At 46.5% G+C, this 15,188-nt stretch overlaps 6 protein-coding genes across 6 annotated transcripts; 3 read left to right on the top strand and 3 right to left on the bottom strand.

Moving 5' to 3' along the window:
• Positions 1–2,369: 2,369 nt before the first annotated feature.
• On the top strand, positions 2,370–4,252 carry V1513DRAFT_254438 (glycoside hydrolase superfamily). Its single transcript, XM_066894489.1, has 3 exons — positions 2,370–2,380; positions 2,436–2,631; positions 2,701–4,252. Exons 2-3 carry the CDS (start codon positions 2,556–2,558, stop codon positions 3,987–3,989), a joined length of 1,365 nt encoding a protein of 454 aa, XP_066755394.1. The 5' UTR covers positions 2,370–2,380; positions 2,436–2,555; the 3' UTR covers positions 3,990–4,252.
• Positions 4,098–5,743, bottom strand: V1513DRAFT_254473 (histone-fold-containing protein). The gene is made up of 5 exons (XM_066894490.1): positions 5,490–5,743; positions 5,290–5,423; positions 5,104–5,222; positions 4,860–5,053; positions 4,098–4,798 (listed from the first exon to the last, which is right to left on the bottom strand). The coding sequence occupies exons 1-5, from the start codon at positions 5,622–5,624 to the stop codon at positions 4,526–4,528; spliced, it is 855 nt and encodes a 284-aa protein (XP_066755393.1). The 5' UTR covers positions 5,625–5,743; the 3' UTR covers positions 4,098–4,525.
• Positions 5,744–6,737: 994 nt separating this feature from the next.
• Positions 6,738–8,812, bottom strand: V1513DRAFT_374975 (DNA replication regulator SLD3-domain-containing protein; the record flags this gene model as incomplete). The annotated part of the gene is made up of 4 exons (XM_066894875.1): positions 6,738–7,101; positions 7,158–7,442; positions 7,493–8,571; positions 8,627–8,812. The coding sequence occupies 4 exons, from the start codon at positions 8,810–8,812 to the stop codon at positions 6,738–6,740; spliced, it is 1,914 nt and encodes a 637-aa protein (XP_066755392.1).
• A 754-nt stretch (positions 8,813–9,566) lies between these two features.
• V1513DRAFT_254375 (uncharacterized protein) lies at positions 9,567–11,221 on the top strand. The gene is made up of 2 exons (XM_066894488.1): positions 9,567–9,590; positions 9,657–11,221. Exon 2 carries the CDS (start codon positions 9,739–9,741, stop codon positions 11,200–11,202), a length of 1,464 nt encoding a protein of 487 aa, XP_066755391.1. The 5' UTR covers positions 9,567–9,590; positions 9,657–9,738; the 3' UTR covers positions 11,203–11,221.
• Positions 11,222–11,607: 386 nt separating this feature from the next.
• On the top strand, positions 11,608–12,775 carry V1513DRAFT_374941 (F-actin-capping protein subunit alpha; the record flags this gene model as incomplete). The annotated part of the gene is made up of 7 exons (XM_066894873.1): positions 11,608–11,670; positions 11,725–11,743; positions 11,807–11,922; positions 11,986–12,075; positions 12,140–12,183; positions 12,233–12,373; positions 12,424–12,775. The coding sequence occupies 7 exons, from the start codon at positions 11,608–11,610 to the stop codon at positions 12,773–12,775; spliced, it is 825 nt and encodes a 274-aa protein (XP_066755390.1).
• A 16-nt stretch (positions 12,776–12,791) lies between these two features.
• Positions 12,792–13,734, bottom strand: V1513DRAFT_439199 (uncharacterized protein). Its single transcript, XM_066897173.1, has 3 exons — positions 13,555–13,734; positions 13,377–13,481; positions 12,792–13,308 (listed from the first exon to the last, which is right to left on the bottom strand). Exons 1-3 carry the CDS (start codon positions 13,588–13,590, stop codon positions 13,159–13,161), a joined length of 291 nt encoding a protein of 96 aa, XP_066755389.1. The 5' UTR covers positions 13,591–13,734; the 3' UTR covers positions 12,792–13,158.
• Positions 13,735–15,188: the final 1,454 nt, after the last annotated feature.

Raw genomic sequence — 15,188 nt, 5'->3', positions numbered from 1 at the left:
AGTTCTTATGTTCTCTTTCGACGACGCAGCACTACATTTACCGGCAGACTTACGACATCTATTTGGGTAGCAACACGTTCCGGACAGGTGTATTTGATTGATAATTTGGCTACGCGAGAGTGAGTGAGAGAGAGAGAGAGAGAGTAGGAAATTTATCGTGTTGGAAAGTGCTGGTAATTTTTCTACCAAATAATACTTGTGAAGACTCCAGATCATCGGCGGCCGAGATCGTCCGCGAGCCAATATATCAACCACGCATTTGAATCAACTTGGACTCAAGAATCAATAATGGGAAATTGTTTCTCATCTCCCAGTGGACCACCATCGCGCCGGCCAACCGGCACATCGGGAAATGGCCAGCGCCTAGGTTCCAGTGGGCGGCCGACACCATCGAGTAAACAAGCGACGTCGACCTCGGGAGGTGTAGTCAGGAAACAGGGTATTCCCCCACGCTCAGGGGCAGCAGCGGCGTCGTCGTCGTCGTCGCGGATGACTGGTACGGGACGGACGGGGAAGACATTGGGCGGCGGGGAAGATAGTGGGACTTCACTGCCTCCGGAGGATCCGAGGGTTGCTGCTGCTTTGGCTGCAGAGGTGCGTTATCGTATTGCGGTTTTCAGGAAGTGGGCTAATTAGATTGTAGAGACGAAACGCGCCGAAATCGACAGGAAAGCTGGCCGCGAAGTTAGAGGATGAGAGACGAAAAGGAAAGAGTAAGCTGTTGCAGGAAGAAGCCATCGCGCAGCAGAACGCGAAGGCGCAGCCTTTGGTTTATGATTAGAAATTTTGTGCTGGTCGAGATATAGAAAGAGTAGGAAGGTATCTTGGGTCAGTTATAAGCAGTGTGTCAATTTGTTTCATGGAGTTGGTTGTTTTATTTGATTTATAGGTTAAATTGTATTGATGAAGGTAAAACACAATGGATTTGGTACCGTCTCCTTTGCATGAATTTACATGCTGAGAAGTATATGAGCATTGAGATGAGTAACGTAGTGCATTAGAATCGGACAATTTTGATAGTTTGATTTAGGGCTGGGACGATTGTTCTACGAGCCTTATTACGAACAATACGAGACTGGAATTTAATGAATGAGGTAGATAGAACGCGATCGAGACGCGAATGTCAGTAGTAGTATTACCATCTTGTGTATATTGGAACAGTGTGTGAATAATTCAGTAACAATACTAATTAATTGCTCTAACGGCTTTGTACGGGAGACTCGAAGGGGAGGTTCGACGTCTGATTCGATGAGGCTAAAATAAATGACATTTGTGCCGGGTTGGATACCGAATACAGAACATTATTTCATTGAGATGACTTGACAGGTGCCAGAAAAATAAAAGCAAAGAAGACTGTTAACTGTTAAGCCTAAAGTAGAACTCGTGACGTGATATATTAGTATCATGCAAATAATATGATAGACAAGAACGCAACAATAAAATTGATACAAATTATTATTATTTGTAATAAAGATGGAACGTTTTACGTCGCAGGTTTGTTTGTATGGCTTCAATGCGGTCCCCAGAATAGAGTCACCACGTAATCAGTGTGCATAATGCTATTCTGGTGATGAATATGCTCGCGCGTTGTTGCCGCGTTCCTGGACCGAAGTGCCAGCCACCCAACTCGACGGTCGTTTTTGCTGCGCATTCTTCTCTCCCAGCCCTGTCTCTTCTTCTTCTTCTTCTGCTGCTGATAATGCTGATATTGCTAGCACCTGCTGACTGACTGACTGACTGACTACCAGCCTCGACAACGGATGGTTTTACAATAATTTTGTCTACTGATAATTTCCTGACAACGTTCATTTCCTAGGAAATTAAGATAAATGCGAACTGTGCGTAGTGCAATTTTGCGTGCATGCAACTACACTGTTTTAGGCTTGGCGTACCTTGGCCTGTGCCGCGAACTTGCTTCCTTACTAGGCTTAATATAGTCAGTGCCTTAACGCTAACGCAAGGGTTGCACAAACTCAAGCCCCCCCTTTTTTTTTTTTACTAATAGATTTTGCGTTTGTTTACGCCGGCGCGACAGATTTGCGTTCTGGGTTACACGAGAAACGCTTAGGCGACGCCTTAGATGAACCCGGGCTGATTTTTGCTCTGCTCTGCTCTGCTCTGCTCTTCTCGGCTACGTCGCGCATCTGTAACGCAACTGCAACGACGCCTCCCCCCCAACACTCGCATCCTCCTCCTCCTCCTCCTCTTCTTCTTCCCTTTCACGATCATTTTACTCATCACTCCCTAAATAGCCTGTCGGGTTCTTCAGTCATTCCTTTCAAGTTTGTGTTTTGCTTTCCTCAACTTCTCAGTCATTCATTACTACCGCGTCTCATCGCCTCCGGTATACATCCTTTTTCGTCGCTCCTTTACCTCACTAGCAAGTCTTAATTGATTTTGGATCATCAATTATCCAGTTTATCTCAACTTCACAGCTTTTTGTTCTCAGTCCTTAATCGCTTGATACACAATAATCTCTCCTTTGTTTACACGCGTCTTTTTGTTACCAACGAACCGAATCGAATCTGGACGACTCCCGTCCATAGCTATTCATCATGGTCAAGTCCGTTGTTATCTTCCTTCTCGCTCTTGTCGCTCTTCTTCAGATCGTCCTTGCCCAGCCCGTCAATGGTGTGTACACATTATTCTTCTCACGTCTTGATTCGAATGCCGATTACAGATTATCGCTAACGTAAACAGTCCAAAAGCGACATGCCCACAACCTTCATCCTCGCAACCCTTCACCTGTTGCTGAGGCCGAACCCGATGTCGTCTACGTGACCGTTGCTGCGACAGTCACCGCCATCGCTGAGGCATACGAGAACTCCGACGGTGTCATCGTTGTCACTGCTGTTGTCGACCAGTGGGGTAATCCTATCGAGGTCTCGTCTTCCACTTCCTCGACCGTGGCTACTACCACCTCGGTCGCCGAGGTGGTTCCTGTTCCCGCTGTCGCTGTCGCCGAGGTCTCGACCTCGTCGACCCCCGTCTACGTTGCTCCTGCCAGTACCTCGTCTGCGGTATACGTCGCTCCTACCTCCACTTCGTCTGCTGTCTACATCGCTCCTACCTCCACTTCGTCCTCGGTCTACGTCGCTCCTACCTCCTCTTCGACCTCAGTCTACGTCGCGCCTACGACATTGTCCACGTCCACTACACCCGAGAGCTCGCCCGCTTCGACCTCTTCCTCTGCTCCTGCATCCAGCTCCTCCTCGTCTGGCAACTTCAGCGGCTCAAAGGGTATCGTCTACTCCCCTTACAATGCCGATGGTACCTGCAAGTCTGCTGCACAAGTTGCCTCCGATGTTGCTCAGTTCGAATCATACTCACTCATCCGTCTCTATGGTGTCGACTGCGCCCAGGTCGAGAACGTCTGGGCTGCCATCTCCTCCAGCCAGAAGCTCTTCATCGGTGTCTTTGATGTTACTCAACTTGACTCCGCCATCAGCACCATCAGCTCCACTGCTGGTACCTACGGTTGGGACCAAGTCTACACGGTTGCCATTGGTAATGAGCTCGTCAACTCTGGCACATACACTGCTGACGAGGTCGTCGGTTTTGTGAACACCGGTCGCTCTCTTCTCCGTGCGGCAGGCTACAATGGTCCCGTTGTCACTGTCGACACTTTTGTTGCCGTCATCGCCAATCCCTCGCTATGCGCGGCATCTGACTATGCCGCTGTCAACTGCCACCCCTTCTTCGACGGCGGTGTTGTTGCTGCTGACTCTGGTCCCTTCGTCCAAACCCAGATAGGCCGTGTCTCTGCCGTCTGCCCCGGCCAGGATGTCCTCATCACCGAATCTGGCTGGCCTAAGCAGGGTCAGAACAACGGCGTTGCTGTTCCATCTGTTCCAAACCAACAGGCTGCTCTCTCGTCATTACTTGAGTGTATTGCCGATCAGCTGATTGAGTTTACCGCGTTCAACGACTACTGGAAATCCCCAGGCGAGTTTGGTGTCGAGCAATACTGGGGTATCCTTGACTCATAAGCACGCTATGGGCAGAGAAATCAAAAAAAAATTAAAAATTAAAAGACGATAGATAATCTGACGACGCGAAAAGTGTAGAGCAGTTAGTTCGTCACCCACAGATAACGCTTGTCTGTGATTATGTTTGGTTTTGTAGTTATGCTTGTACTTGATTTTGTCTAATCTTTTCAACGACGGATTTTTATGCGACAATTGCCGAATCAAATGGCATCGTCGAAGTAAAGAAGGAATCTAATGAAAGTATCTATATGTATGAATGTTGGACAGTTGTTGAGATTGTGTTAGAATAGAGGTTATGCGATACGAATTGGTTTGTTTTTATGTACCGTTTCAGTATGTTTATTAAGCACTATCTGTGATTATGTGTGGTGTACTTAAATTTTACAAGTTGGCTGTATTTAGTCCAGAGCATGTACTATGGACACGGAATATGATACAAATCTTCTACCCATCGCTATGATACAAAAACACAAATGAACGTACTAACATCCCATGAATATGCTGCCCTATCACACAATAATAAATTTCAAACCAAATTAATCGCTATCCTCTTCCTCGCTAACCGACAGCGCGTCTGGATCTTTAGCAAGCACTCTGTCGCGGGAGGATGACCGTGTGCCCCCAAAATTGGCAGCGTCGCCCATTTCGAGCGTGTGGCCGTCATCCTCCAAGCCGTCCTTTGCATCTTCGAATGTGTCCTCGGCGGACGAACCATCGTCTGGTTGCTCTGCGTCTTCTTCCTCTTCTTCCTCGCCTTCATCTTCTTCCGTGTCCTCGACTTCAGTCTCATCTTCGTCCCTGACCGAAGGCTTTTCAAAGTAAAAAAAAAGATCAGCAAAAACATCCATAACTCGAACGAACGTAACTTACCTTCCGCGCAACCACTTTCCCATTTCCAACCTTTGCCTTCTTAGTAATCCTCTCTGCGTCATCATCCTCAACAACTGGCGTCCCTTCGCCAACCTCTCGCTCAGCACCAGGCACTACAATCTCACTCTCACCGTCATTCGCCGCCTCGCCTTTCGTGGGTTTCTTATGCTTCGTGCTCGCGACCTCGACGAATTCTATTTCATTAGCATCCTAAAAAAAAAACGAGTTACTGCAGGAAACCCACTGTCGACTTCCGCTTTTAGTCGCGGCAAAATGAATTCCAGTTCCAGTAATTCGATAGCTTTATACACGTCGCTCGGATTCACGGTCCGTCGGCCAGCACCGACAGTAAGATCATTCGCTCTAACAACCAGTCATTAATCTCCCGTCCGCTCGCGTCCGCCGCGCACCACAAAAAAACACAACGTACGTAGATGTTAAATAATTTATGAACACAGTCGCACTCTTCGATAGCGCCGTCATGGCGTCTTTCTGGATCTGCGTGTTGGCGGGCAGTACGTGCTTTGCTAACCTGGTAACCGTCGCTTTTGGTAACATGTAATCCTAATCCTTTCGTTAGTCTGACTGTTAAGCTAATTCGCCATTGGCAGGGTTGGGCAACAAGCTTACGTCTATGCCATAGGCCTTGTCTTTCTCTTTATCTTGTGAATGCGAAGCTGTCGGGACGCCGGTCACGTCGCCGACAGTAGGATTACCTTCCGCCAACGCCGTCTGGCCAGCGGATTTCTTCACGCCCCGTGGCATTGCTTTTGCGGTGACCGTCAAGACCCCGGGATTTTCCACACGGATAATCTTCAAACTCCCACTAACTGAAAATTACCTCCCTTCTTCTTCGCCAACTAGTCCGATTGCCAATGAAAAATGTATGACGAGTTGTCGATTGTTTTCTTTTTTTTCGTAAAATTGCGTGAGGTTGGGTGGTGGCCCTTTTTGGGGGTGGTTCCCGGAGTGTAACGAACTTATAGTTGAGGCGTTGGGTTTTTTATTCACGTGGCGGCGCGTTAGGACGCGTCAGAAAAAGACGTGTTAAATATTTTACAATGACCACAGTAAGAGCAAAATTGCCTCCAAAATTTTAAAGTGAAGAATCTTAACGGAAAATCTAACAATATGAAAAATTGCCGCCTTTTGAGGAATACGCCTAACAAAGCGTGGGTCCATTTACTCGTTAAACGGGGAGGAGACAATCGCTTGCAAGCAGCCCATTGGCACTAAAAAGAATGATATGACGCCACTGTCAAATTTTATCCTGGCTTTTCTCCTTCTTCAATACCTTTCACCCGTCTTCTTGTAACTCCTCTATTTCATTCTTGCAATCACTGTCACTGACAAGTCTAGGCAGACCAAAAACCTGCGGCGTGACATCAAATTACGAGGCGAAATCTACGCAAACTATCAATGCTGATTTCCCCCCTAACACTTAGACGACCAGAATGCTCAAGGATTCATGCAAAAGTGGTTTCTAACTGTACTTTGACAGCTTATTCTCTCTCTTGCATATCGCAATTGTGACTGCCCACCAGACAAGCGTGAGACCGAATAGGTCCATCATTGCTGTAAACCTTTGCTTTCGGGTTAGGTTTAATAATTTATTTACTGATGTCGTCATAGAGTCAAAATCTGGTTGCAGATAGCGCCAAAGCACAGCCACATTTAGGGCGACAACAGTCTCGCTTTTACGTTGCTATAACCCCTGAGCCGACAAATGAGATTAGTTTGTCCGCAATAAATAATGCATGATTCTGCCTTTCTACAGATTACAATTATAAAGAGTAAAATATTCCATCCAAACACCACGCAACAATGCAGACCCACAAACTCCTGAATGCTATCTACACCGTCATGACATCGTCACAATTACTTCTTCTTCGTCGTAATATCAATCTGCCGACGCTCAAGTGTCTTATTACTAACCAATAATCCCCCTCGAATGGCAGCCGTTTTTCGTCCCTTGACACCCAAATCCGACGCGACCGTCGCAAATTTTAAAATCGACGAACTTAGCGGACGAGCCGTCATACCGGGGGCCGTCGAAGACCGGTTTTTATGCGAAGATCCAGATTTTTTGGTTGGCACGATCGGCGAGGAGCTCTCCTCTTGCTTGATCTTCTTGACTTGAGTGGGAACATCCATCGGCGACGACGGAACATCCCGTATTGGTTTCTCGCCACCGCATCTTTTGAGAAGGCGTTCTGTCTGCTTAGGCACCCGCGATCCATAACTATTCTCATCAGTCTATCTCTCGCCATAGCATGAGAAGATTTCAATAGCACTTACAAAGGAACAACGACTTCCAAACAAAACTCCCTAACTTCATCCGCTCTCTGCTCCGGGGTCGCGATTATAAAATCCAGACTAGAAACTGTCTGCCAAATATATAACCTATCAAATAAAACATCCAGTAGTAAGTTCAAGTTCGGCCCGGAGTCGTGTTTCTCTGCCCTTTTCTTTTTGGACTTTGCCTTCGTAGTTGTGTCGCTGCCAGCTGGATCAGTCGCACCTGTCGTGAGAGAATGTTGTTGCGCTAAAATCTCGAGGGCGAGGATAGCCTGCAGTTTCGTCCTGCCACTGTCAGCGACAAAAACTTTCGCCATGACGGTCATTCAACTTACTCCCTTTTTTTAATTTCATCGATTCTTTTGGGGCGCAATTTTGGTAGCCGGACATCCTCATCCATATTCCACCACCGTTGAATATATTGTCTCTCATGATCCAATGAGCTCAAACCCACCGTGCTCTGCGCAATAGTCACCGGAATAGGAATCTCAGACACCGGGTCATTGGGATTAAAAAGCCCAACTGTCGCTTCATCCATACCATGTGCATTCTCCAACTCAAGCAAGTTGTGGGGTAATCCTGACTTATACTTGTAATCTGATTCGCCGACAGTCAGGATCATATGATGCAGAACTTCGATGATTTTCTCCGGCTTGTCCTTACATACGGTGCGGAAGCGCGCAAGGGTGAGTTTCACGAAGTATGTTAGTGGTGACTTGGAGATGTACAGGGCTTCGAAGTACAGAGATTGTATGTGCTTGAGAAGCTCGTGTGCTGACGAATTTTTTGGTGCCGGCAATGGTTTTATCGTAGCGGACGTCGCGAACGCAGTCTCTGGCTTCTGTGACTCAGATTCCTTGGTTACGTGCTCTGTAGGCATCGGCGGCGCCATGCTGAATGATTCGAAAAGTGCGGCAACTTCCCTATTGGGCACACGCGTCTCTTGGAAGTCCACGCCAATAGCTCTCCAAAATTTATCAGAATCCTCATCCAGGGTCGCATATTCCGGAATATTCCCGTCATTCTTTCTCATGCTAACATCTGCCATAGGAGACGAACTGGAAGTGAGTCGACCATTCTTCGCCATCGCCCGAATATGTTTGACTTTAACATGATCGGGTAACATCGTCAGCATGTAAATATGTTTTCCAACCCGTTCTATTGCTGCAAGACATTTGCCCTCATCAACCCTCGCAAACAAGACCTTATTGTCCAATCCAGGAATGTGCATTTGAAATGGTCGCGACCTGGGCATCGTGGCGCATAGATCATGTGATTTCTTCATCTTTGCTGACGAAGAAGATATTAATGGCGCCACAGAATTTGATAGTATACTGATAGGTACATGATCCCGAGGTGCTGCTTTTATCGGTGTAATACTTAACGGAGGGGACAAGGCATTTTCTTGAAATGGCTAAACCATGCCGATTTAGTGCAATCTTCTACAAACCATACAATCGGGCACTCACGTAAATCAAAAAAGAGTTCATATATTCCGGCACAGGCTCCACATGTTTCCGTTTCCTCTGCATCGGTGAAACGGGAAGTCCTGGGTCTATTGGCTGCGGGACAATATTCTGTAGCACAGTCGCGATGCCAGCAACCTCAAGCTCGTCCTGGACATGAGCGTCAGTATCCCCTGCGTCGCTGCTCATCGCTGTCGTCTTTCACGTATTCTTATAACATTGTCAATATTTTTTCTTCTTGACAAACAGTCCTTAAAGTGTACAGATCTGCGTAGATGGTGAAATATTCATTGGTGTAGGCATGGACACGCGCGATCCATTCAAAGGGGTTGTGGTGGATTAAGGTTTCAAACTTGTGGTTGTAGTTCAGCGATCAATGTTAGTGCGTTATGCCAGTAAACTGGAGCAGATTGACTCCAAAACTCATTCCTCAATATATATGTACGTTTTGCACGGGCAAGAGAACCCGAATCCGTGATGATGGGCCAACGGTTTGATACATTCTCGTAGAGCCAACAGTGATCCACTTTCTGTTTGTCATTAAATTGCGAACAGATCTAGTCATCAAAATCGCTCTGTGCGAAATCAAGGCTTAAGAATTCAGGGTCCCCATTAGGACGTAATGTCTTTGTTGCTTGATACCTGCACTTGTACAATTTCCTCACAATGTCATACGGATGGACGGAAATGTCTCAAGAACAACAACGAGTAAATAAATCATCTGCAAGACGTTCATGTGGAAGCTTAATAACTTGCCAGAGGCCAAATGGTGTATAAGAAAAGGTTCAAGCGTGGTAGGCCCGTGATGAACTCCTTGTTTAGATTGCATTTGTTCTTGTGGCTGGCGTTCCTTTAATGTGAACAACTTTTATGATTGGTATAAGAACTAGTAACTTAGCAAGTGCGCAATGATGCCAACAACAAGTCTCGTGAAGTGTTTAGGATCGGGTTAGGGCTTTAGATCGAGGTACGACTTTCGACGCGTCCATTAGTAGTCGCCAAAATATTTCCAGAGGTTGCTGACGGTCACCAGTGGAACTTCCTTCTACAATTCTCACGTTCGTGTAGCATTTCGAGTTGTAAGAGTTTGACAAATAAAGCATTCATTATACGTCATGCCAAAACGGCGGCAACCACTACGCAGTCTCGAACAGACGCGTCTCGCAGCATTCGAAGCAGCCGCCACGTTCAACCACGGTTATATACGCCGTTCGTGCTCGCCTCAGCCACATCCCTACAATCAGGCCGATATTCTGAAATTTGTGCAAAATTCTGCTGAGAAAGAGAATTGCAAATCCACCATCGGCAGTGTAGACGGCGTCAGTCATCATTGTCGTAGCGCCAGGAGCTCAACCGAGATGACATCGAGCCAAACGCGTCGCAAGCGGCGCCGTGTCGTGCCAAGTTCGGATGCTGAGGATTATGATTATTTGAGTTCGGATAGCTCTTATTTCTTTGCTTCGCCAGTTAAGAATACACAGAAATATGAAGTGGATATGTGGAAATGTGAGAATGGTAGCGCAAATATGGATGGCAATGAACGACTAGGGTGCAACAACAGCGCGCGTGTTTGGAATAATAAAAGGAGTGGGCAGGGTAGCAATGAATTGTCTGATTGCTACTCTTCATGTAGTGAAATTCACAGCGATAAAGCGGAAGCTTCTAAGAAGGAACGAATTGATGAACTGGGGAACGAAGTTACCCACTCGAACGCGGATTATGGGATGCTAACAAGGAGCGAACCGAGATTAGAAGCGAGAGCTACGACAGACAGCGAGACAGCTTGCATGAACTCCTTTGTTCGTGGTAGTGCTACAAGCAATTCTTCGATTGTTTCGATGGTAACCAGCACGAGACGTGCTGATTACATTCCGGATACATATGCAGAGGATAATCAAGTAGAAGAGAGCGGTTGTGACGAGAAGGAACAGGAAAGAACTACAGATGACAGAGCCATCGATGATAAATGGATTCACAGCACGCGCAATCCAAGTGATGAACATCCAGACGATGACAACATCACCTTTCCAAGCTCATGCATTCCAAGCTCAGAATGGTCAGAATGCGAGTCATTGAACTCCGATACCGAGGAGCCCGACGGATTGGCAGGCCTCGCCTATCCAACTCCAGAAAGGAAAAAGCCGATCCTGGTGTTTCACAGCTCTTGTCCTAGCTCTGAAGCCAGCAGTTCCCAGGATAGTCAAAGCGCCTCATTCAGAACGAACTCCGTGCCCAGCACCCAGAAGCCGCCTTCGATCTACTACCGCAATAACCAGAATCGTGTATCTCCCATCAGGCAGTCTCTTTCTCAATCGCCACTGTCGACTCGGGATCGCGTTTCATCCCAACTTAAATTTAAGACAAGGACACAGTCACTGTCCAATACGCAAGTGTCCGGCTCAACAGATAAGTGCTCGCGTGCTAGCGACAATAGTTATGCTGATCAATTTGCGATGAGCCAGTCTGAGGGTAGGATAGAAAATAGTCTTTTGACCGATAGCGTGATGTTTAGTCTTCCACTGCCTCCAGAGATGAAATTCAATGTTGGGCAGAACACGCAACTTTCAGACGCTTATTAGATGCAACTTGGGCTCTACGGATTGAGCATATAATGTTGTCATATATTCTCTGGTATCAAGAAGCGTACAAAGATTAATTTGTAATCAATCCTTGGTGCAAGTTCCGGTATGAATACCCATCCTGAGTTTTAACCGGTTACCTCGTCCCAGATAACGCGAAATGAACATAACATTTTTTAGTTATTGTCGACACGGGTGAATAATAATGATGTCGCTTCAAGGTATTTATCTTGTTACCCGGCCTGCGAGAAGCAAAATATAGCGGGTACTGCATATACGCCTGCCGTCCTCGCCCGAGGCCTGCGCATCTCATCACGAAGAGCACCACGTAGAGAACACCAGTTCCGATCTCTGCACGAGCATTTACGCGTGTCATCGCTTGATTGCGGGAATCTATATTTCGAAATGTCTGTTCATGCGAAAATAAGGGCCGCATCGGAATTTTTGGATGATGCGCCGCCTGGCGAGGTATGCTAATTGAAAGTCTACTTACGCTACCCGCTAACGTAAATCATTTAATAGGTTAAGGAAGTTTACCAGGGTTAGATTGACTTTTACCGGGAATAATTATGATCTGAAATGGCCTGTGCTGATTGACCGAAAGATATCAAGTCCATTGTGGAAGAAGACAGTGATATTATCGACGGCTTAGAGTCGGCATTTGAGAAGTACAACTTGTCTCAGTTCGTAACAGTCAAGCTTCCAGGCGCTGAAAAGGCTGTAAGCCGCCATGATTGGTATTGTGGAATTGCATGGAATCACGCTGACCTAAATATGATGTAGGTCATTGTGAGCAAGTACAACAGCCTTGGGTCTGACCGGTTCTACGATTCAGAACTCGGCAAGAGCTTCACCGTAGATCACAGAAGTCTGGTACGAAAAAATAATTAAAGAATATTTAGTCTGGTCTTGTGGAACAAATCTGATGAGTAAATAGAAAGTTAGTGATGTTGATGAATATGACTCGGCTGGTGACGTTGTGTATGTATCAGTCATTGAAAGGTAAGAAGGGTAGGCTAACGCATCTTAGCTCCTCCATAACTGGCGACGTTAAACACTATGTGTCGGAGCACTATCCCGATCCGTCATCGTACGGAGTCTTTCCCCAGTCTTCTGAAGACGATATTGCAATTGTGATCGTGGGCAACAAATATAGTCCGTTTAACTTTTGGTACGCTTGAAAGTGACTTTCAATCGTAGCAGTTCACTAATATATCTAAGGAATGGACGATGGCGTTCATCATATATCGCGGACCTCGCTTCTGGATCACTGACAGGTACTATCGCGATTGACGTTCACTACTACGAGGACGGCAACGTCCGTCTAAAAACGACCAAGCAGGTCGAGTCAGATTTCCCAAGCGCACAGACGAGCTCGATCATCAAGTCCATTGCCGCTTTAGAACGCAGTTATCAAGAGGAACTGAACCATGAATTTGGTGGTCTCAGTGATGGTGCCTTCAAGAGCCTTAGACGGCAATTGCCAGTCACAAGATCCAAAATCGAATGGGGGAAGGCTATCGGAGCTTATAGATTGGGACAGGATATTGGCGGCGGTCGAAGCGCAAAGTGAAGATGAACAAGATATACTGAGCAATCTTTGTATATGGAGTGACACGATTTCAAAATTGAAGTTTGATGTTGCTTATAGACGGCGTATGTGTTTTGACCTATTAACACTATGTACATTGCGCCTCATACAACTGTATCTGACAAAATGAGACAGAGATTGTGAACTGTCAACGATATATAAATCCCCCCAAATCGCTGCCAATATATACCAAATATCTAACGATAAAAACTCACGACAAACCCTTGTTCTCTTGCCCCGGCGCTTAATGATGCTGACAGGATGCTTGCTCTTCTGCAACCCTGCGTTCGAAAATTAATAAAACATAGGTATTAGTGCTTCGACGTTGACGTCCAGTGTTTACGAACTAATATAATCTGTCTATTTTAGACTAAGAGATAGACGAGATATATAAATAGAACAGCCACCACGATGAAGAATACCATCTTGTATATAGGGTACGAGACACCTGCGCTTCTGGCAAGACGCTGTGACGAATGCTTTATTGAAGATGTGAGTGTTGTGAATGCTTCTGACTACAGAAACGCTGTTAGCACGCACAGTACAAGACAAAGTTGACGAGGTGAGTGCCGTGTGATCTTACAGAAGACTGGATGAACGAAGTTTCTGATGCCTGATTGTGGATATCCGACGTTACCTGCCGTAATGATGACAGCTTTGAAGCCAGGTCATCTAGCCGACTGTCGTTCTACAACCCGCACAGTCAGCTATCTACGGACTAGAATGTATCACTGCTGACTGGTGGATAATATTGTACATACCTGCGCTTCGCGATCGTAAGCTTGTGATGCGGACATGTTGTTACTTGTCGCCACTACTTCGCGTGAGTTTTTCTATTCGCTGGAGATTTAATCGAGATTTTGACAATTAATGAGTGCTCAAGACCCCAAGCGTTAGAGAATACGACAGACAGCGTTCGCATTTGGCTCGTGGGGCCAAGTGGAAACGTCGTGGCAGAGGTGGCGACCGATGATGACGCCGGACCTCATCGTCCGCACATTTTTAAGGGTCTCGTGGACATGCGACGTGCTTGTGGCGCATGACGCGTAGCGCTGCGCGATGACGATCACCGGTCATGTGCGGCTCGGTGTGGCAGTGCCTTGCTACCTCACGTGAACTCTGCCCCTTCGCGATCGATCAGCAGATCAATCAAACCAGCCCTCGCCCAAGGCTCGGCTATATATTGACCCCGTCACTCCCGATCCTGTCAATGCAACTTGCTTTCTCTCTCTCTAGGGATTTGCAATGTTCACCATTGTATATACCTCTTCAGCTGCAGCTTGAGCGACAATCAACATGACCGTTGGGTCTCGTGTCGCTTCTTGCATAACATGCCGTCGGACACCACGGTTAGCAACACCCCTCTAGCTCTGATACTAATAAGCTAGTTAGACGAGCGGAGTGAGATCCAATATACATCGAGAGATGTGCGCAGTTAGCGCTACCATCAATATCCGAATTTGTTCAGCGTCGTCGATGTCGTGATAACGGTCTCAGTATCACTAGGACGTGGTCGTTCAGTATGATCTATATTATCCCGGTTTAGGATTACACTACTACCGTCGCATGGTTCAAATACAATTTTGTCGACGATCTCGTCGATCGTCGATTGCAGTTCGGGATCGACTGTCAACAACCATCGACGACCCTGTCGATCGTCGATTGCAGCTCGATGCCCACTGCTTACGATCCGGTTTATCGAATAGTCGCCCGTCGTATGTTCGGTTTATTATCACTTACGTTGGCTGTTGATTTCATTTCACCTTCTAAACCTGCATGGTGTTTATTTTTATTCGATACTCTGTTCGGAGTTGTTTCGCCATCCATTTCGTTGGAAGTTTGGAATTTCATGTTGTCAACTTTTGATTAGTTGTTAGACATCTACAGTTTGATGCATTTATTTTCGGTTTAGTTTATGTTTTAGTGAGCTATTGAATTGGCGGGAGTATGAAAAATGTGAGATGGGATCTTGAGAAGGGATCTGCATTGTTGATATCATCATCTATGGGCGAGTTTCAGTCTGGATTGGTTTCAGGTTTGACTTTGTCCTGTGTCCACTTTTCCACCGTCGATGGTTTCGACTTTAGAAGTTTACCATTTCTGCTTCGTGTTGGCATCACAGTCGTGTTATCGATAATTCGGCGTATCACTCGCGTTCGGCGGAATTCGGCCTGTTATCTACTGATTCTATTAATATTAGCAACACATCGCCCCGCGTTGACGCTCAGCTCACCCTACGGATCGGACACTCGGTTTCGCATAGGAATTAGTGGGCATACGTGTAAAGGTACTGTATCACATTTCATTAGTGACGCATCCTTTTTTCGCGGTTAGAAGATGTGAAAGTAGATACTACAGTGCGAACGGAACGTCAGACGGAGCTTTGGCATCACCT

This window comes from Lipomyces chichibuensis (assembly GCF_038497645.1).
Source record: "Lipomyces chichibuensis strain CBS 12929 unplaced genomic scaffold V1513scaffold_5, whole genome shotgun sequence".
NCBI lineage: Eukaryota > Fungi > Ascomycota > Lipomycetes > Lipomycetales > Lipomycetaceae > Lipomyces > Lipomyces chichibuensis.
The sequence above is the reverse complement of the archived record's forward strand: the minus strand, read 5'-3'. Positions and strand labels throughout refer to the sequence as shown.